This window comes from Primulina tabacum, chromosome 6 (assembly GCF_025594145.1).
Source record: "Primulina tabacum isolate GXHZ01 chromosome 6, ASM2559414v2, whole genome shotgun sequence".
NCBI lineage: Eukaryota > Viridiplantae > Streptophyta > Magnoliopsida > Lamiales > Gesneriaceae > Primulina > Primulina tabacum.
Window position 1 is genome coordinate 9,549,678 of NC_134555.1, and position 22,208 is coordinate 9,571,885.

Consider the following 22,208-nt stretch of genomic DNA (forward strand, 5'->3'; position numbering starts at 1 on the left):
TTTGTACATATTGATTTTAACGGCGTGCAAACATACGCCGTGGATATGCTTATCCACAACGTGGGGTGCGCGTTGTCGATTCTTGTATCCACGACATATAAAGCGAACTATAGATACCATTATTTGCAGCGTGCGGCGCGCTGTCAATTCTTCTAGCCACAACGCGCGGTGTGCGCTGTTAATTCTATATCTACGATGTGCGTTGCGCGCTGTCGATTCTTGTATCCACGGCGTGCGGTGCGCGCTGTCGATTCGTATATCCACGACGTACGATGCACGCTATCGATTCTTGTATCCACGACGTACAGTGCCCGCTGTCAATATCATTATTCAAAGCGGGCATTGTTCGCTGTCAATATTTCTGACTTTCAACAGCTTTTAACTGCGCAGCGTGCGCTGTGCGCTGTGAAAAACCAATTTGCATGCTGCGGAAATTCATATTTGTTGTAGTAATTTAAGATAAACCAAGTTTTGGGATAGGATCCCATAAATCCCAACAAAAATAAACTTAGCTAGAATTCATCATAGAAAAATATCAAAAACAATAATCTAACAATGTTTCTAAAATAAATGAAAAGTGAGAAAACACTTTGCGAAACCTTGTGTTCTTCATTTTCCTTGTTGAGTCGCTCTAGGATGGTAAAAAATTACCGCCCTAGCGCGACATATTATGTCCGCATCATTGAAACTTCTTATGGGCATAGTTGTGCGGTAATATATTACCGCCCTAGCGCGAGGTCTCCTATCCAAGGTTTAAGATTTTTCCTTTGCATGCTCACTGATTTTGGTCACTTTATTAGTTTAGGATACCCTTGTTGTTGAAGTATGATATTTTTATGTGAATGACGAATATATTTAAGCATGCATGTTGGAATTAGAAAATTGTGTGAATAGTAGAGAAATTAAAATTTTTGTAAGGAATTTGAGAGGCCTGAGGTTTTTGTTGAACTTAAATATATGTCATTTGAAACAACGTACTTACCAGCAGCATGAAAATGACTTAGACAATTTTTCTTGAAATTTGAATTGAGATGAATCTACCTAAAAACATGAAATCATATGAAACTCATCCTTACATCGAGCCTCATAATTATACCCTTAAAATAAATGAAACCAAAAGAAAAGTACATATATCCTAGGGAGTACGTATGCAAATCAAATTTGCACTTGGAAAAGAAAATTTTCTTGCAAAAAAGAACTTTTGGAAAAAAGGTGACATAAGATGAAGAGAAACAAATAAAGTGATTAATCATATTTCTATGCTAAAAAGAGCGGAATGCATGGAGTAGAAGAATAATATCAAATGCAAAATCTGATAGTGCATAATTTAAAATGAGAAATGTACTCCCTTACTTTTAATTATACTATATTTATTTGGCAGCACTCACTTGAGTTATGATATACACCAATGAAGTCCTGGTGAAAATGATGCTTATATCAACATGTTGATCGAGTCAATTTGAAATTTTTTAGAATGGATATACTTGAAATGCATGCTACTAGAAATAATATAGCACACACATGTCATGTTCAATGCAAAAAGGTAGTGTGAAAACTTCAAGGGTGTGATAATTTTTGTTGCAATTTGATTGATGGGAAGTATGTCAGAGATTCATTGAGGCATGAACATGAATCACGATATCGCCATTGAAATAATTTTAATTTTCGTTTTTTTTGTTGTGTCTTGTGACATGTTTTGCTCGAAGGCGATCAAAGGTTAGTATGGTTCCAGTTGATAGTTATTGTTTTTGCACTTTTTATTATGTCATTTTTAGTCTATTTGTGCATTAGTTTATTAGGTTGAGTCCGTATTTCACCCATTTTGTTAATAAATTATTCATGTGGTCTTTTCTCACCTTGTGTTGGTTGTTGTGCAGGAAAAATATGGGAAAAGATGGAATCTAGGCATTTTATGAAGAAGTCCCTGAAATACTATGTGAGTAAGATAAAACCGCCGATGCTCTGCCGCCGTCGACCATCCGCCGGCCGTCGGACCACCGCCGTTGCCCTGCCGCCGCCGACCACCCGCCGCCGGAGTAAAGAAGAAAAAATAAAAAAAAAGACAATTTTGTTATTTAATCATAAAATTCTAAATTATCTCATACTTAAAAAACATACCAAACATAATATTATTTTACATCATATATTACATTTCTATCATAATCAATTTTTTTTTTATCATTTTACATACTAATTATTAATTTATTTTACATGCAGCCTTAAATTCTATAAAACAATAAAAATACTTAAAAACCAAGTTGGGCCTTATCAAAATTGTAAATGTCACGTAACCCTCTTATTGGACGGAAGGCTGCCATTTCATTTCAAATCTAATCTAAATCTAAAATCTAAAATGTTAAAAATGGGTGTTTCGGGAATTTACTGGCCCATTCTCCAAGATCTCAAGAGAGTCTCTTCATATTTGAAGTGCCGCACACCACTAATCCGATTTTTGTCTCCGACGATTTTCCTTCAAGGTTGGGTTTTTTTGTTTTTCATTTAGTGTGTTAATTTCTTGTAACCAATCCGAACACTTTGATCGTGTTTCTGACTGTCTTATTTTTTTTTTTTTATGGTTATTTCATGATTGAAAACTAGATATATGCCAGTGCTTGCTTGCCTGCCTGCCCTTGTTGGTTGAAATTGTATATGAAAGCTGTATTGGTGTAACTAAAAAGGGTGCATAATAATACTGATGTTTAAGTGCGATGCAATCCTCAGTTCCGATGACTCGTTCTGCTCTGGATGAGACGTCTGCAAGTGGTGCGTTTGTGAGGAGTCCTTCCGCTTTCCGTAATTTCATTTGCAGGGATCCCAATTCCTCTTTTCCCGCAGAGGCCGGGAGGTATCATTTGTATGTATCGTACGCCTGTCCCTGGGCATCCAGGTGTCTTGCGTGCCTGAAAATCAAAGGGCTTGACAAAGCCATCTCTTTTACGGTAAGTCTACCCCGACAACTTTCAAAGTCTTTCCAAAAGGGTTACTCTCCATTTTGTTTCCTCATAGACTCCTCATGCTTCTCTACCAGTCTGTCAAACCCCAGTGGGGAAGGACAAAGGATACCGATGAGCACATGGGATGGCTTTTTCCTGCTTCAAATTCCGAGGAACCTGGAGCCGATCCAGACCCTTTGAATGGTGCAAAAAGTATAAGAGATCTGTATGAACTTGCAAGTACGAATTACTCGGGAAAATATACGGTCCCGGTTAGTGCTGCTACTTTTGGTGGTAAATTTTTATTTCTACCCCTCTCCTATATCCAAGTATTACGTAACATTCTGCCAGGTTCTTTGGGATAAGAAACTCAAGACAATTGTCAACAATGAGAGCTCGGAGATAATCCGCATGTTCAATACAGAATTCAATGATATTGCTGAAAATGCATTGCTGGACCTTTATCCTCCCCACTTGCAACCGCAAATCAATGAAGTGAATGATTTGATATATGATGAGATTAATAACGGGGTCTATAAATGCGGATTTGCTAAGAAGCAGGAACCTTACGATGTGGTAAATTGTCATAAGCATGGTGATCAAGAGTCCCCACAACCCCCCCCCCCCCCCACCCCCCCACACACCCCACCCCACCCCAAAACACCCACCCACACCAGCTCCACCACAAATGCTTCCCTCTGTTGTGGCCAAATTAATCTCGCTTCTTTCGGGAATTGTCTGAATTCTGTCTCGCTCTTCACTGTTTTGCAGGCTGTGACGAAATTATATGAAGCTTTAGATAAATGTGAGCAGATATTGAGTAAGCAGCGATATCTCTGTGGAGATGCACTGACCGAAGCAGATATACGCTTGTTTGTGACCCTCATAAGATTTGATGAGGTAAGACTTATGATTTCAAGAAAAACTGCTTTTTGGAGATGAACAAGTGACGTTAAAATACTTCTACTTAGATATCATTGAAACTGCCAATGATCCCAGTCAATTGATCCTCATAGAAGAGTGTCTTGGCTATGTGCTGCGTTAACCGTGTAAAATGTTCCTTTGAAATCATGAATCATAAGTGGATGTATGGTACTTCCATTCTGATTTTACTTGCATAGAAACAATGACAACGGAAAAGCAACAGCTGCTTGATACAATGTGAATTCCTTGTAATATGTATATGTTTATCAGTGGCAAGATTCGGTCTTGCACTCGTACCCAGACTCAGTAAAGGCGTGGCCTTGATGGTAGTCTTGTTTCAATTCCTGTACATTGATATATTTTACTGTAGTAAAGTGGTGAAATATGTTTCTTGGGTTTAGTCCTTGAATCGAAGTAGGACACTGTTATGATCCTGTTTTTCCCTTTGCAGGTCTATGCTGTTCACTTCAAATGCAACAAGAAGTTATTACGAGAGTATCCGAATATCTTCAACTTCACCAAAGACATATTTCAAATCCCTGGAGTCAGCGGCACAGTTCACATGGCCCACATTAAAAAGCATTATTATGGAAGCCAGCCGACCATCAATCCATTTGGAATCATCCCTCACGGTCCAAATATCGACTATTCTTCTGCCCATGACCGGCACAGGTTTTCTAAGTAACGGGTTTTGGCTGAATGCTTTAATGTGCTTATGAATGTGAATGGTTGATATTGTGTGTGCGCCTTTCCAGAAAAGGAAATTTCAGAGCGAATATTCGAGACATTTCAGAATCATGGCTGCTCTTGGAGTTTGTCGTTTATTGAGTCTCATAGTGTGAATAATACCAAGAACATGTCTGATCTGTATTTTGTCCCCACCAGAATGTATGAAAGACAATCTTGTTTCACATTTATTATTTTCACGAACTTTCTTAAATAAAATATTTTAAATATTTACTAAAAGGCTTAATGGACCTATTATTACTTGACTAATGAGCTCTAAACTTTTAAAACTAACCTCACAACTCACGCACACCACTCCTCACACACAAGGACTCCTCTTGGCAACCACCAACAGCAGACATACACGAAAATTCAAGGGAAGGTCACTTGGGTTTTGAGAGAAAATCAGCATCCCTCGTCTCCCTGTCGACGTTCTTCTCATCGCAAACCGTTTTTCGTGCGTAATATACGCAAAAGCACGTCATAATTCTTTCTTTTCTCATCTATTACACCCTAATATGTATTTAATTATGTTTTGCATGAAAAACAAGTTATTCTTTTATTTATTTTGTTTTATGCATAAACAAGTGTTTTGAAGCATGGTTTTTGATCCAAAACATGATTTATGTACACATGAAGGGTCTGCCATGTTATAGGATCGTAGGGCCATGTTTTTACACGAGTTAAGAGTCCTAGGATGCACTTAATATGCTGCACATGAAATAAGAACACGCTAGAACCAAGCTGGTGCACGTTTATGTCATAGGGTTCGATTTCAAGGGTTAACCATGCGTGGCTCGGCTTGGGTGCAACCAGGGCTGTGCTGTGTTATGGTTGGGTCAGGAGAGGAGTCCTAGCCATGCTAGGACTCGAGAGCAGTGGCTGGGAAGGAGTCCTACGAGACAAGCCGCGCGAGGAGCAGCTGCTGTGCTTGGGACTTGTGGCTCGGCCAGGGGATTAGGGATGGGTAGGCTAGGTCTCTAGGGTCCTGAGAGGGTGCACAAGGGTCTGGGTCATGGGCTGGCTCGGTGGTTAGAGACCTAGCAGGTTTTGAAGAGTCCTAGTGCTTGTATGATTCTCGGCCGCAGAGCATGGCTCACATTGATGGCTTCGGTTTGGGCTAGGGTCGAGTCCTAGGGGTCCAGTGGGTTCATAACGGTCTAGGGATGTCTGGTCCGAAGATGGCTCGGGCTAGTTCGGGCATGGCTCGATGAAAACGTAAGATGGTTCGAGGTATGCTAGGTTGGTTCGAAACTAGGGTTTAGTTGGCTAGGGTTTGAAACATGGTTCAACGGAGGTCAAATCAGTGGGTCACGACGGATAATTAAATATAAAAAGTTTATGTTTAAAATTTGGTAATTTTATATTTCAGTTTGAATTAATTCGGGAATTTAACACTCCGCAAATTAATAATTAAATAATAATTAGAAAGTCTAGAATTTAAGCTAAATAAAATTATGGGAAATATAATCTAAGCTTAAATAATTATTGGGATGGTCTAAAGTCGATGAAATTAAGGAAAAGTCAAATTCGAGGAATTTTACGTATATGGGTAAAACAGTCATTTTACACCTAGAAAATAGTAAATGTCATGGCAGTGCTCTGAATGCTGTTTTATATGATAAAATGATTATTTTAAATTTTTATGATATAATGTTGACGCTAAAAGATATGTTGCATGCTTGGTTTTAAAAGAAAAATGATATATGCATGCCTTAATTTTTATAAAGTGATGGAAATATGACATGTTGAAGGTTGTGAAGTAATTGTGACTAATGCGAATACGATGATATGTGAATACATAAGGTCCAAGTTCAGTTGACGGGTGAGAGTGTCGCTGATGTCCCCGCCGCCCAGTACTGTGGTTACATGTAGATGAATCTATTGACCCCTAATACGAATACGAAAGTCACAATTAACGTTCTGAATTCAACGAAAAAAAAAAGAATACGTATATGTTTATGATGGATATTAATATATTTACGATGATATGAAAATGTTTAAGTTTATGCATGATTATGAAATGTTATTTTAAGTAAAAGTATTTTCACTGTTGCATGTGATCTGTATATGTATTATTTGTTATCAAGAATATGGTATGTTGTGTCTTTAGACTCGCTAAGTGTGATCGATGCAAGGTGAATATGATATCGATGGTAGTGGAGGTCTTGATGGTTGATCTAACTGGACTAAAAGTGCACATAATCCGAGGACTAACGCTAGTAGTTTTCCGCACTTATGTTTATGATTTATGATTTTAAGTTTATGTTAAAGATATATTTACGACTTTGATTATGCTTTTGAGTGGTTTTTGAGATGTTGTTAGTTTTAGCAATATTGCTAAGTTAGGATTTACAAATGTTTGATGATTTTATGTTCTAAAATTATTTCCTTTGATTTTCAAATATAGTTGATGGTTTTATTTTTAAATGATGCTAGGTTATTTTTAAAAGTGTATATATATATATATATATATATATGTATATATCTAGAAATAATGTACGTGCGTTGCACGTGGGAAACATTTGTTGAAGTAATTATAATTTGAAATAAAATTAGTTAACTCAACAAAAGATAATGATAATAGTATTGTAAATTTTGACAATTTGTGTTAATTAGCATTTATAACTAATTAGGAAAAAAACATATTTTTTTAATTTTAAAAAAAGATTTGGACTACTAAAATTTTCTCATATATTTTTTATCATATTTTTTCTTTTGTTTTTTGTCATATTCTCTCAATAATACATATATTTTATTACAAAATTCAATTATTACAATATTTTTTGACAATCAATGATCTGCAATTTTTTATTTACAATGTTATTTGATTATTATTCTCTTTAATGTAAATTGACTACAATTTTAACCGGATGCTTTTACTTTCCTAGTTACCTTTAATTTATTAGATACTTATACTTGATAACATATAAACTATACATTATTATAATAATCTATCATCACATAAAAAGTACTGATAGACTTATTTAAAAAAATATTGATTAAATGTTGTCATTTATTTGTAATTTATAATAATAATATTTTTGACAATAAATCATCTTTTTACTGACTCTTATTATACTTATTTTAATATTTCATAATAACTCATAAGTATAATTAGCACAATTAAATTACTAATATCATATTGGTATTATCTTGAGAAAAATTCATTGCATTTATAAAGTTTGAATAGTAAATATAACTTTATAGTATACATTTAATTTGAAAAATGAATTCATTGTATGACAACACTTCTTCCATTTCTATTTTTTGTGTAACCCAAAATAGTTAATATTTTTTCTCTTTTATCTTCTCTAACTCATTGTAAAAAGTTATTAAAAAAATATTTATATCTAGAAAAATATTTTTATTTATTGTTTTTCTTGTCTATATATTTTGTTATATGTAAAAATATATTCTACTTCATTGTCTTAATTGCCATAAATATTTACTATATAATTTGTGTACATTGAAGGTGAATAAATTCATTTTGTAGTTTTTTTATTATTTGGACTTAGGTTGATATATTAATATGTGATATACATAGATATAAGAATTTTCAAATTCAATTTATTCACAATGAGTTTTCATAACAAAAGCCAACTCAAAATAATAAAAATTAGGATTCATATTTATTTTAAATATGATATAAAAATAATATGTGGAAACTTTTTTTGACATTTTAGTTGCAAAATACAGCGATAAACGCATGTAGGTGCACTATTTCATTGTGTCAATTATAACTTTATTTAAATGTCTTATTTCTCACTCAAGGATCAAAATTTGTTTATTTCTTATTTTGATTATCGACAAATCCAATATTTCATTTAAATGTTTTTTTAATAATATTTACATGAGTTTTATTCTATATTTATCCAATTTGAAATGGATCAATTATAATTCAATCTATAATAATATTTGAGAACTGTAGAATGCTTTTAAATTTAAAAATAGAGTAACATGTAAGGGATCAATTCAAAACTAAAAGTTGATGCAACATGTTTTTTCTAGCTTTACAATCGAATAATGTAGGATCGAGCATTTGTCGCTTTACTAAATGTTATAACTGATACTAACGATGCAAGTTAAATCTTTAAATCATACAACAGCTCAAGCGTCTATCCATCGTGGACAATTATTGTACCCAAAAATCTATCTCCTAATAATTGCACAAATTGCAATCAATGAAAATCAAAATCACGATCTTGGCTCTGATATCAATTGTAGGCTCAAACGTTTACCGTTTTATCAAAACCTATAGATTATGGTAACGGTACAAATCAAATCATTTAAATAGTACAACAGCTCAAGTGCAACATTTCAATTACTCTACCCAACATGATCAATTATTATGCCCAACAAATAAGTTTATGCAAATAACTTTTTACTAAATCATATGAATTTATAAGACATTTGAGTAGAATATATACTTGATATTCTACATAAGTAGTAGAGAAAAAAATCATTTTTCATCTATTTGAAAATTTATATTTTAAAATAAAAGAAAAATCAGAAAAAAAAATATATAGCATGTTGACAAAATCCCGAAACCCAAATTGAAAGTTGAATTAATACATTCGTATTAATCATTAAATTTTACTATTTAATTTTAATAAATTTAACATATTTATCCACTAAAAATAATGAAAGAATTGTTTATACAATTTAATTAAAAAGTCAAAGTACATCAGTTTCTGATTCCGAATAACGATCACATTATGATTGCGTATTATTTTGACATTAGGGATAATGTCATATTCTGATTGGGGAATAAAAAACTTAATAAAAAAAACTTAAAATAAAATTAATTTAAAAATATTATTTTAAAATAAAACAATGTTTATTGTTTGTATCTTAGTCATTTTTGCAAAAATATCATTGTTTGAACGGTTTAAATTAGAAAATGTATTAATCTATCTAAGGATGTTTAAAATTTTATTTGAAAAAAGAAGTCAATTTTAATATTCTGGTTGCTATAAAAATACAATTTATGAAATCTTTTTGAATGATCAACCATTGTTGTAAAATCAGTTATTAAAGTATATGACCCAAGATATACCTGATAAGAATACCTAAAATTTTTAAACTCACACATATTTTGTGAGTGAGTAGAGAGGATTGAGAAAACAGCTTGCGAGCCTTTATTGATCATCAGAGAGACTATCTTTTGTTTAGATCTTGAGTTCTTATTTTGAAAAAAAATTATATTTCCTGAAAAAAAAGATGTTGAAGATCTATGTAATTTTTAAGTTATATGCTACGACCCATTTATCTCTCATAAAAAGAAAAAAAAAAGAAATCCATTATTGATAAACTCTAGGATGGTAAAAAATTACCGCCCTAGCGTGACATGTTATGTCCGCATCATTGAAACTTCTTCTTGGCATAGTTGTGCGGTAATCTATTACCGCCCTAGCGCGAGGTCTCCTATCCAAGGTTTAAGATTTTTCCTTTGCATGCTCACTGATTTTGGTCACTTTATTAGTTTAGGATACCCTTGTTGTTGAAGTATGAAATTTTTATGTGAATGACGAATATATTTAAACATGCATGTTGGAATTAGAAAATTGTGTGAATAGTAGAGAAATTAAAATTTTTGTAAGGAATTTGAGAGGCCTGAGGTTTTTGTTGAACTTAAATATATGTCATTTGAAACAACGTACTTACCAGCAGCATGAAAATGACTTAGACAATTTTTCTTGAAATTTGAATTGAGATGAATCTACCTAAAAACATGAAATCATATGAAACTCATCCTTACATCGAGCCTCATAATTATACCCTTAAAAGAAATGAAACCAAAAGAAAAGTACATATATCCTAGGGAGTACATATGCAAATCAAATTTGCACTTGGAAAAGAAAATTTTCTTGCAAAAAAGAACTTTTGGAAAAAAGGTGACATAAGATGAAGAGAAATAAATAAAGTGATTAATCATATTTCTATGCTAAAAAGAGCGGAATGCATGGAGTAGAAGAATATCAAATGCAAAATCTGATAGTGCATAATTTAAAATGAGAAATGTACTCCCTTACTTTTGATTATACTATATTTATTTGGCAGCACTCACTTGAGTTATGATATACACCAACGAAGTCCTGGTGAAAATGATGCTTATATCAACATGTTGATCGAGTTAATTTGAAATTTTTTAGAATGGATATACTTGAAATGCATGCTACTAGAAATAATATAGCACACACATGTCATGTTCAATGCAAAAAGGTAGTGTGAAAACTTCAAGGGATGTGTGATAATTTTTGTTGTAATTTGATTGATGGGTAGTATGTCAGAGATTCATTGAGGCATGAACATGAATCACGATATCGCCATTGAAATAATTTTAATTTTCGTTTTTTTTTTGTGTCTTGTGACATGTTTTGCTCGAAGGCGATCAAAGGTTAGTATGGTTCCAGTTGATAGTTATTGTTTTTGCACTTTTTATTATGTCATTTTTAGTCTATTTGTGCATTAGTTTATTAGGTTGAGTCCGTATTTCACCCATTTTGTTAATAAATTACTCATGTGGTCTTTTCTCACCTTGTGTTGGTTGTTGTGCAGGAAAAATATGGGAAAAGATGGAATCTAGGCATTTTATGAAGAACTCGGTAACACTCTTCTGTACTGGCCACCCTCTCACTGCCTCCACTTTGCTTGGATCAACCTCAACTCCCTCACTGGAAATAATGTAGCCTAAGAAAGCCTAGCCAGTCCAATATAATAGCTTGCTAGGACTCCTCCCCAGCCCTGGTCTCGAGTCCTAGCGTGGCTAGGACTCTTTCCTTGACCCATAAAAGACCCTAGCTGTAATGCCCGAATTTAAAAAAAAAAAATTTCGATAAAAAAAAAATTACTATTCACGGGTACTGTTCACGGGTTACTATTCAAGAGCTGCGGCGCTAGAAAGTGGCGCCTAGGCGCTAGTTTTGCGAAGGTTTGGCGCTGAGGCGCTAAAAAGTGGCGCTGCGGCGCTACAGACACGAAAAATCATTATTTGAGTCAACTTTCACCTTCACCAATCATTTCCCTTCTTCTCCATCGAACCCTCATCTATTTCCTCTCCATTTTCAAACTTCTTTCTAATATTAAGGGAGATTTGCTCAAGAAAATTATAAAATGAAGGTAGATTTGTGATCCTCTCGTCACGGGCTTCACAAGGATGTAACTTTTTCCGATTTTTGTTAAAGTTTGGAAATGGGTTGAAGTTTAGAATTGATATTTGAGTTGATATTTGAGATATTGAGATGTTGGAGATGTTGTATTTGTGTTGGTTTGAATTTAAAAGGGATATGAGAATGGTTTCTTGTTTATGTACGAAGAACAATTTCCACGCCTTCTGTATTTCTTGTTTATGGGACATTTGTGGTTGGATTTTGGAGTTATGGTCTTCATCAAACTTGTAGAGCATTGAGTTAGCTTCGATTTGGTTCAAGAATCACTCAATTCCATGAAGAATTGAAAGAGATATGCTATATTTAATAAACCTGGTTTAGAATCCCGAGTTTGTGTCCATGGCTTTTGTTTATTCGAATTCTGGTATTAATCGGTTGGGATTCTGAATTTGTTATTCAAAAAAAAAAAGTTATAGAACATTGTCTTGTCTTCGAAATGATATAAACTGGGCTTGATTCCATTGAGTATTGAGGGAGTTATGCTCCAAATACTAAAATGTGTCAGATTGGTGCGGATGCAGAATTTCGAAAATTATGTTGTATGTTTCAGATTATGAACGGCTGAGTAAATGACTTTATTTGACAAAAGTTTGTGAAGAAGAATTGTTGGGATTTGAGTTTTCTTGCACATCCGATTTTGCGGATATTGATTTTAAGCCGTATTGAATTAATTATGAATTTTGTACATAAACTGCTCTGTTTTGATAAATGATCCGAGTTCTTGAGTTATAGTAGACTTCAAAGGTTCAAGACTTCTCATCTACACATTTCGATCTTCTTTTGGTAATATTTGAAAGGTATGTTACGGTCGGTAACATACGAGGTAAAAGTATCATTTTTTATTTTTAAATTGAAAATTCTATGGCTCGATGAATTATTTGTGATTTTTTTGATGATTGATCTTTTGAGATGAGCTTATTATGATATTGACTTGATGAGATTGAAATGCATCATTGCATTGCATATTGAGCCACTTTTTGATTCAGATTTGATATGGCGGAGGTCGCCTTGATATATTGATTTGTTGGACGTATGGGGCTATAGTTGAGTTGGCATAGTGTATGCGGAGGTCGCTGCTATGGCCTGAACACTCTCTATAGGCGCACCATAGTCTGGGATTGTAGAACACAGCACCCCACCTCGAGCGGATGAGTCGGTGGATGTTGCTGGGGGATTCTCTTTCCTTGGGTACCCTATGACCAGATGATTCACTTGATCTTGAAATTTATTGATAGCCCACAGCTTCTGATCATGCATTGCATTATATTGCATCTTTATGAATCTCATATGAACTATTTGTAAATTTTAATTCTCATATGTTATTGATTGTATCATACTGGGTTTATACTCACCGGCACGTCGGCTACCTCTTGTTTTCATGTGCTTGACTGTAGGTGAGGCGAGGCTTGGGATGCCAGAGTCCAGTTCCAGGCGAGGAGATACGAGTTAGAGTGGGATTCTCGGGTCTTAGGAGCTATTTGATGATGTTTGGATTACTTTTGTTCACTAGTTATTTTGACATGTTGAAAATTATATTTCAAACATTTGAGACATTTAAATTATTCTGACGATGTTTATGTCAGTTTGTGAACAAGAAATTATATATTTTATTAAATCGTTTGGTTTGATACAATTAAAATTATTAGTATTAGATATCGGACCCGGGGCCCCACACTAGCCAAGCCCTAGTCCCAGCCGAACCCAAGCCCAACCACCCCTAGCCCTTAAACCATACCCCTCAAACACCATGACACCCGATTGTTTTCCAGCTTGTTCTGTTCAAGTTTGCAGCGTATTGGGGTGATTAAGGACTCTCTAAAACATGTAAAAACGTCCCTCAACCCTAATTTAATCATGGAAGCCCCTTTAGATCATATTAAACATGATGTTGGATGAAAATACAAGCTTTAAAATTGACATATGCCACAAAAACGAAATTGTTTCAAGATGCACTAGTTTTTCATGCAAAAACTCAATTAAATAAAATACCATGTGTAATAGATGTTTGAAGGAAAGAATATGGCGTGTCTTTGCGTAATTTACGCACTAATAAACGTTGGCGATTGCGAAGAACGGTGACGAACGACCTTGGCTTGATTTTCTTTGCAACTTACGAATTTCTTCTTGAAGAATATGTGGGTTTTTGAATATTATATAGTTAATTAATCACTAAACAAGCTTAGGCCCATTAGTGGAGTTAATTAGACCCATTAGTGGTTAATTAAAATATAAAAATTATTTTGTTTAATAAAGTTTGTGAATTTATTAGTCGGGTTGCCAAAGCGTTCGTATTTTTGTCGAAAAACCAACACCGATAAAATTTACGTCCCGACGTATAAAATCACGTCAAAATCCCTTATTTTCAAAAATAAGAAAAAATACCCTTAATTTAAATAATTAAAACAATTAACCAATAAAAATATTTTCTATTTTCAGTCATCGGTCTCCGTTCCTCGATCTCAACTCGAATAACCTTTAAAAATACATTTTAATGCAACCATGTAGAAAAATATATTTTAAACATGTCAGAATGCACAACATAATTAATTTATGAAATTAAAATACAAGAGAATTTAATAGCTTGCATGCATGTGGTTTACGTGGACCTTTAAATTTTCGGGGCATTACAATATTAGAGCTCACTCAAACAATAACGTTCAATGAAAGCACGGTGTAAATAATTTTTTTAACAGCGAACTAAAAGCTTGTTGTTGAAATGTATTATTTTACAGCGTTGTGTGACCGCTATTAATAATAGTGAAATAAAATTGCGCCAATTTCTCAAATTTCTTTCACATCTCTGAGCCTTACTCTATTTTCTTTTTACGCACACGCTCTTCTCTATTTCCCAAATTTCTTTCACACCTCCACGCCTTTATTTGTGAATCGCTCAATCGATCGTCTCCTAATCGCTCAATCGATCGTCTCCGGCCCCTTCACTCAATTGATCATCTCGCTTCACTCAATCGCTCAGTATCTCAGAATCACTCAATTGATCATCTCGCTTCACTCAATCGCTCAGTATCTCAGAATCACTCAATCGATCGTCTCCCCTTCACTCAATTGATCTTCTCGCTTCACTCAATCGCTCAGTGGCTTCTCAGAATCACTCAATCGATCGTCTTCCCTTCACTCAATCGATCTTCTCGCTTCACTCAATCGCTCAGTGGATTCTCGCTTCACGCAAGTATGGTTTCTTTTCTCAATAACTCAATCGATAATTTTTGTGAATGCATACATATTATTAGGTTTATAATGTTTTTCGGTTTTGCTCAGTTTTCTCTTTTTTTTCCCTACTGCATTATGTCATTGAATGGTGAAGTCATATGTTTGTATCTTAGGGTTTGGGTGAATAACATAGGGCCGGATCCCCGGTGAGCTAGCAAAGAATAGATTTAGTTGTTAACCAACTGTGGCTATTATATTTTCCTTTTGGACTTGGCTCCAGAAGCATAAAAGCTAAGGGTGAGCTATGATGGTAACCAGTTATTGAAGAATGGATATGATTTCAAATGGGAAATAATAATGATGTTGTAAAGCATGGGATGAACTTGTCCCACTGGATTCATCAATCGTGAAAATTATTTGTTGCCCTGATGGTATTGAGACGGCCCGTATTAATTTCTCCCTTTAATTGGATTTATAATATGATAGTCGGAATTGAAAAGGATAGGCTGTAGTAAGGCTTGAAATTTGGAAAAGTTTGTGTTTTAGTGTTTTTTGTGCTAGTGTGAGCGAAGAACGAGTTGGATTATCGGCATTTGTTATTCTTTGAGTGATACTGATCTTTATTTATGTACTAATGCAATTGGTGCTTGGTATTGTGATTTATTAGTCACCACACTGATAAATTGCAGGTTGGGCTTCGACTACTTCTGTTTCCCCTGGCTTCTAATATTGTGGTTCACGCAGCGTGGTGAGCTTTGAATTTTGTGTGAGTTAAAGAAATATAGCTTTGAATATTTTTCCACGAGTCTACTTCCACACACATGGTGACATCACTGACATGGACATTTTGGTAATCCAATTCCTTTTGCTATACCAGTTGTAATTTTGTCGTAGCATGGATTAGGTATTAAATTTTAGATCGTTCTTACGTACATGCATCTAGAATACGTGATATTTTGATATGTTTCATCATATTTACTAAGTGAATATCACATCAGCAGTGAGCACTGACTTGAATACGGTTGGTAGACAACATATCATGAATACATATATATCTATTTTGTAAATCCATTAATATATGATTTTTCATCTAAAACATGTAATATAATGAATACATATATCTATTTTTCAATGAGCTCCTGAAGATCTTAGTTGAAATTATTCCAGAAAAAAATACACTTCCAGAAACTGTTTACTCGATGAGAAAATTGTTGAAACCATTTGACTTAGGATATGAGAAGATTCATGCTTGCCCAAACGATTGTTATCTATTTAGAAAGAATCTTAAATATCTTGACTCGTGTCCAAAGTGTGGTTCTTCAAGATGGAAGGTAGACAAAGTCACCACAAAAGTTCGTAAAGGAGTTCCTGAAAAGGTGCTACGTTATTTTCCTGTGATACAAAGATTGAAAAATATGTTTAAATAAAAAGAAAAGGCCGAAGATATGATATGATTTGGCACTCCAACCACAATAGTCAAGATCATATGATGTGTCATCCAGTTGATTCAGTAGCTTGGGATACAATAAATCATAAGTGGCCAAATTTTGCATCAGATCCTAGAAATCTCCGCCTTGGTCTTGCAACAGATGGATTCAACCCTTTTGGTGACCTTAGTTCCAGATATAGTTGTTGGCTCGTTACTTTGGTCAATTATAACCTTCCTCCATTGATGTGCATGACAAAGAAAAATCTTATGCTGACATTACTGATTCTAGGTCCGAAGCAATCGGGAAATGATATAGATGTATACTTGGAACCCCTTGTGAAGATTTGAAGGAGTTTTGGGACACATGTGTGGAGACATATGCTGCATTTAGCAAATCAATGTTCAATCTAAAGGTTATTTTGATGTGGACAATCAATGATTTTCCAGCTTATGGAAACTTAGCTGGATGTGCCACAAAAGGGAAACTCGGTTGCTTAATATGTGGTGAAGACATATATTCAATGTGGCTTAAGTATAGTAGAAATTTTACATACTTGGGCTACAGGAGATTTCTTTCCCCTAATCATCCATTTCGTGAGAAAAAGAAGTGGTTTAATGGGAAAAAAGAGAGGGGAACAAAAGCGAGACATTTGACTGGGTTAGAAATTCTCAATGCAATGAAAAATATTAAAAATGACTGGGGTAAAAAGAAAAAGAGTGACACTGTCAATACTTCAAGAAAAAAAGGAAGAAGCAGAATACTCCAAAAGAGTTACTTAACCCAGTACAAACGTGGAAGAAAAAATCAATCTTTTTCGATTTGCCATATTGGAGTGTAAGTTATTTGCACTCTATTAATTATTTTTTATATAAATGTTTTATTTTTATCTTAAATTGTTAGAAATATTCTGAACTAACACTATGAAACGTGTTGATGGTTACTTTTAGGGGCTCCTACTACGTCAAAACTTAGATGTGATGCATGTTGAAAAGAATGTCTGCGAGAATATCATAGGCACACTGTTGAACCTGAAGAAAAAATCCAAATATGGTGTGAATGCTCGCAAAGATTTGATGCATTTAAAAATTAGAGAAGAATTGCATCCTCAAAAAAAGGGAGAAAATAAATATCACTTGTCTGCTGCACCCTACACATTGTCTAAAAAAGAAATGAATTATTTTGCTCTAGGTGAAATAAAATAAAGTTACCCGATGGCTATAGCTCAAATATTGGTAACTGTGTTTCTTTTGAAGAGCATAAATTTTTGTGCTGAAATCTCATGACTGTCATGTTCTAATGCAACAATTGCTATCGGTAGCATTGAGAAATCTTCTACTGAAAGGTCCGTGTAATGCTATATATTTGTTGGGTGCATTTTACAATGAATTATGTCAAAGAGTGCTATATAGGAACCGTTTAGAACAACTCGAGATGAATATTGCTGAAATTCTATGCATGTTAGAAAGATATTTTCCACCCGCTTTCTTTACCATCTCGGTTCATTTGTCAATTCATTTAGCAAGAGAGGCTCGCTTATGTGGGCCAATCCAATTCCGTTGGATGTATCCATTTGGAAGGTAATAAATATTGATTTATATTTTTGACAGATTATATATATATAACGGTATAAATTTTCCTATCAACACTTCTTTCATGTGAATTTTGCTTTGTGTTTTAGATTTATGAAAACACTGAAAGGGTTTGTGAAGAACCGAGCAAGACCAGAAGGTTTCATAGCTGAGTGTTATCTCGCAGAAGAACAAATGATATTTTGTAGTGCTTACATAAAAAAGGTTTCTATTATTGGTGTTCGTTCTAATCGGAATGATGATTTGGAAAATGGATTAGTGGAAGGTCTCTCAATTTCTAAAGGGAAAGAAAAGATTTTAGAAGACCACGTGTTGCAAGCCGCACATCGATATGTGTTGTTCAATACTGCAGAAGTTGAACCTTACTTACAGTGAGTATAGTTAATTTCAGATTATATTATCCTCGATCTATTACATACCTCGTATATTCTAACATCTCCCTTCAATGATTTTAAATAGGATGCACATTGAGGAGCTTAAACAAATAGATTGTCGTTTGTTAAGTAATGAGACGTTGTTACAAAAGAAACATATGGAAACATTTGCTGAATGGTTATCAAAACATGTTCTTGATAATTCTTCAGGCCGAATTCAATGGCTAGCTCACGGTCCAAGAAAGCATGTTACAAGTTATACATGTTATATTATAAATGGACATCGGTTCCATACAATTGATGTTGGAAGGTCGATAGAAGATAATGGTGTTTCAGTTGAAGCCGATACTATTTGTCAATCTAATACTGATGATTATTCACATACAGTAGGAAGACTATCATACTATGGAGTTATACGAGATATTGTTTTGCTAGACTACTATTCTTTCAAAGTTCATGTTTTTAGGTGTGATTGGGTCAATCATGGAACTGGTGTCAAAATTGAAGATGGTTTTACACTCTTCAACTTACACCAAGGACTAAAAACTTTTGAAAGCGATCCTTTCAATTTGGTATCACAAGCAAAGCAAGTATTCTATTCTAGGGACGATGATGAGTCAAATTGGTATGTGTTGCTAAAAGCACCGCCTCGGGGTATTCATAACGTGAATGTGGTTGAAAAGGATGCCTAAACGTCATCAACACCTCTTGATGTATCCCGACTTGAGATTAACATTACTGAGAAAGAACCATATGCAAGGAATGAGTGTGACGGAATTGATGTGACTGAGACATGACTGAAATTTTCAGCTGTAGATTTTATAGTTATTTATTTTGATTGATATATGTTCTTTGCAAGTTATACAACTCTTTATTTACTGTTGCAATAAATTTTTGCTTGTTTATTTTCAGCTATGTATCATGTCATACTACATGTTTGATCAGGTCATTACATGGCATTGAAAAGATGAGCAAAATGGGCAAAAAACGTAGCAAAGCATCTACAAATGAAATTCAGGTGATATCTTCTATTTTACATCGTTTATTTTAATAAAGTACACTTGTATATTTCAATACCTCTTTTTGTCGTTTTACAGGAACACGTAGCTAGTAGGTTATCAGGAATGAACTCTAACAATTCAGCTAATTCATCCCAAGATTTTCATGATAAAGAACCGATTGATGACAACAAAACTGATAAGAAAAAAGGTCGGGGAGCATCAAAGTTGAAAATGATTAGTGGTCAAGACAAGCACAAAGAGGTGGAGCGTAATGAGTTAGGTCAGTCGATTGGAGATAATTCAGTCAAATACGCTTCTTTTCTAGGTTGCATGATAAAGGAATTTGTGCCATATACATTGGATGGATGGAATGACATAGATGAAGAAGTGAAGAATAAGATGTGGAGTTGTCTTCAGGTAATATCTTCAGTAACTTAATATTTCATTTCAATTTTTATTACAAGTTGTAGAAATATTTTTGTGTTTCTATGTCCACATAACTTATAAAGTTGAGGATTGGAAAAAAAAAATCAATTTTTCAAAAGTTAGCTAAATTGTGGCGCGATAGAAAATCCAAACTGCAAATACTTATACGAGAAGCTAATACAAGTCGAGTGGCTTCACGAAATCTCAATCTTTTGAAGCCTGAATTTATGGACCAAAATCAGTGGGACTTGTTTCTAAAGAGGACACTATCACCTACCTTTCAGGTAAGTATTAGTTCACATTTCTCATAGGTATGAAATAATATAAAGAGCCTAAGGCTTTTAGCCGAGCTCGTGTGATTCGCAGATTTGACCCTGTGATGTTGGAAGACGTATTCTCGTTATTCATGCCTGTTTGTCTCATGATATGACAATTTGTAGAAGCTAACTGACATGCCTTCATAATTGCTACAATTAGAAAATAGATGCGATGTTATAACAGGCTATATCTACTGTAGAAGCTATATTTATGCATAATAGTTTCTGTGAGAAATATTAGCAGTGGAATAAATGCGATGTTATAACATACTTTTGGTTGTCAGTAGAAAATTCTTTCTGCATGGTGCGATTCATTCTTTCTGTCAAGCGATTTTGTTGAGGGTTGTCGCTACTGTTTTGTGTCTTGTGATCTCTTTCGGCTTACCTAATTCATTGAACTGTTATGATAAATAATCTTGTATGTTGTTGTTGTTTAGATGCTTCTCTCTCTTGTCACATTTATTCTCTATCGTTTGAAGCCACTACTTGAATTTTAGCATTGCTTCATCCTTTATTTTCAATATGTGTACTCAAATTCTAGCATTGCTTCACAGAACTCTAGATCTCCAAGTTTGTATCCACACAATATATTATGCTTTCCAACTTGGTCTTACCAGTATACACTTTCATATATTATACATTGCTTCTTTTTGTTGCAATTAACATGATAATACTTGTAATTAATATCTTGGTTATGTTATATCTCAGGAAAAGAGTGCAAGATTTAGAGTAATGAGGGTAAAACAAGACCACATTCACACAATGAGCCGTAGAGGTTATGCTCATTTGACTCACATTATGGTAAATATTTTTTTTTATATTTTCTAATTTAAGTAATAAGTAATGGTATATATATACATATTTTGAATTTATATATTGCTATATTTAAGGAGAAGACAACTCAGGGAGATACAAAATTACAAGATCGCAACTTTGGATTGAAGGGCACAAGAAAAAAAATGGGGAACCTAATACTCAAGCTACTGGAGAGAAAATGGTTATAGAATTATGTCTTTTTTATTTGCATCAGATCCTAATAAAAAATGACCAACCTAAATTTGTTATTTTCTCAAAAATTATCTTTGTTATTTGCAGAAACAAATAGAAGAATGTCCAACTGAATCTCAAAACACAACTAACAATGCTGATGATGCAATTAGCCTTGTGTTTGACAAGGAAGCTCGGGGTAGAGTGCGTGGGATGAGCTTTGGAGTTACACCATCAAAATTTGGAGCTTATGTACAACAAAATGACGCTGTTAAACAACTTCAAGATATGATGCATAATCTTCAACAAGAAATGTAAGAAATGAAGTCCATGTTTTTACAAAGCATGAGACAACAAAATCAACAAAAACAGGTTAGTAATTAAACAACATATAAAATCAATTTGATATATTGTACATTTAAATGCTTTTGATTTATCATGAAGACATGCTTGACACAATTTGTTTGTAAACTTAGGTTGTTAGTGGTGGCAATGGTAGCGGTATTGGGAATGAAGTTGGTAGCAATAGTGATATCAATATTGGTGCAAAGAGAAGTTGTGATTTTGATAATGTTAAAAAACATCTTGCTACAGCTCAGGTAATTATCTTAAAAATATGTGTTTCTAAACTACAAGATTGTTACAAAATAGGAATCGTAAAATTAATAAATTTGTATTGTTTATTTGCAGTCAAATTTGAAGAATGTGAGTTGTGGAGATATTGATGCTAAAAGTAAATGTAAGTTGCTTCATTGGTCTGTTGCTGGATTAGTTGTTGCGGAAGCTCGAATTACATCTACAGATCCAAACACAAAAGTGCATCATGTTGTTCTTGATAGATCTTGTTGGAAAGTTTGGGTTGATAAGGTTTTGGTTGAGAAGGTGATCTAATTCGACCAAATGATGAAATGCAGTTTCTCGATGATGCAATAGGAAGCACGATCGCGTGGTTATCTAGATAAGACGTGTAAATATAGCTGAATTTCTAAAACCGACCATGGAACCAAATAAAATAAGGATGATATGTAATGAGAATATTTATGCGCTTGTTTTTACATTCCTGAAAATGTTGAACGGTTCACATGTCCTATTGTACAAGCGGTATAGTCGCTTTGAACAAGACCAATCATGGAACCAAATAACATGTAATTGTTGGATGCC

The 22,208-nt window shown here is 34.1% G+C and overlaps 2 protein-coding genes across 9 annotated transcripts in view; both read left to right on the plus strand.

Moving 5' to 3' along the window:
* Positions 1-22,208, plus strand: part of LOC142549125 (uncharacterized) — a 46,657-nt gene that overhangs the window by 7,582 nt on the left and 16,867 nt on the right. For 2 of the 7 annotated variants that reach the window (XM_075657913.1, XM_075657914.1), the window contains exons 1-8: positions 14,746-14,942; positions 15,613-15,671; positions 16,642-17,187; positions 18,032-18,313; positions 19,229-19,334; positions 19,414-19,746; positions 19,827-20,027; positions 20,769-20,861. In XM_075657913.1, the coding sequence (XP_075514028.1) occupies positions 16,751-17,187; positions 18,032-18,313; positions 19,229-19,334; positions 19,414-19,746; positions 19,827-20,027; positions 20,769-20,861 (1,452 nt within the window). In that variant the 5' untranslated portion in view covers positions 14,746-14,942; positions 15,613-15,671; positions 16,642-16,750. Of the gene's footprint in view, positions 1-14,745; positions 14,943-15,612; positions 15,672-16,641; positions 17,188-18,031; positions 18,314-19,228; positions 19,335-19,413; positions 19,747-19,826; positions 20,028-20,768; positions 20,862-20,950; positions 21,058-21,155; positions 21,420-21,523; positions 21,647-21,737; positions 21,915-22,208 lie in introns of those variants that run through there. The other 5 variants (XR_012821073.1, XR_012821075.1, XR_012821074.1 and 2 more) reach the window with 5 other exon arrangements.
* On the plus strand, positions 2,324-4,766 carry LOC142549124 (uncharacterized). 2 transcript variants are annotated; one of them, XM_075657908.1, is made up of 7 exons: positions 2,324-2,477; positions 2,722-2,939; positions 3,029-3,205; positions 3,285-3,509; positions 3,705-3,833; positions 4,309-4,529; positions 4,613-4,766. In XM_075657908.1, the coding sequence occupies exons 1-7, from the start codon at positions 2,354-2,356 to the stop codon at positions 4,683-4,685; spliced, it is 1,167 nt and encodes a 388-aa protein (XP_075514023.1). In that variant the 5' UTR covers positions 2,324-2,353; the 3' UTR covers positions 4,686-4,766. The 2 variants fall into 2 exon arrangements, with proteins under 2 accessions (XP_075514023.1, XP_075514024.1); XM_075657909.1 differs by having other exon boundaries at positions 3,705-3,837; positions 4,309-4,766.

What these genes read in the sequence shown, in the direction of transcription:
- LOC142549124 (XM_075657908.1), top strand. Translation starts at nt 2,354, where the DNA reads ATGTTAAAAATGGGTGTTTCGGGAATTTACTGGCCCATTCTCCAAGAT. An exon ending in AGCAGGAACCTTACGATGTG is followed by an intron (nt 3,510 to 3,704) that starts GTAAATTGTCAT and finishes ACTGTTTTGCAG; the next exon opens with GCTGTGACGAAATTATATGA. An exon ending in CCCTCATAAGATTTGATGAG is followed by an intron (nt 3,834 to 4,308) that starts GTAAGACTTATG and finishes TTCCCTTTGCAG; the next exon opens with GTCTATGCTGTTCACTTCAA.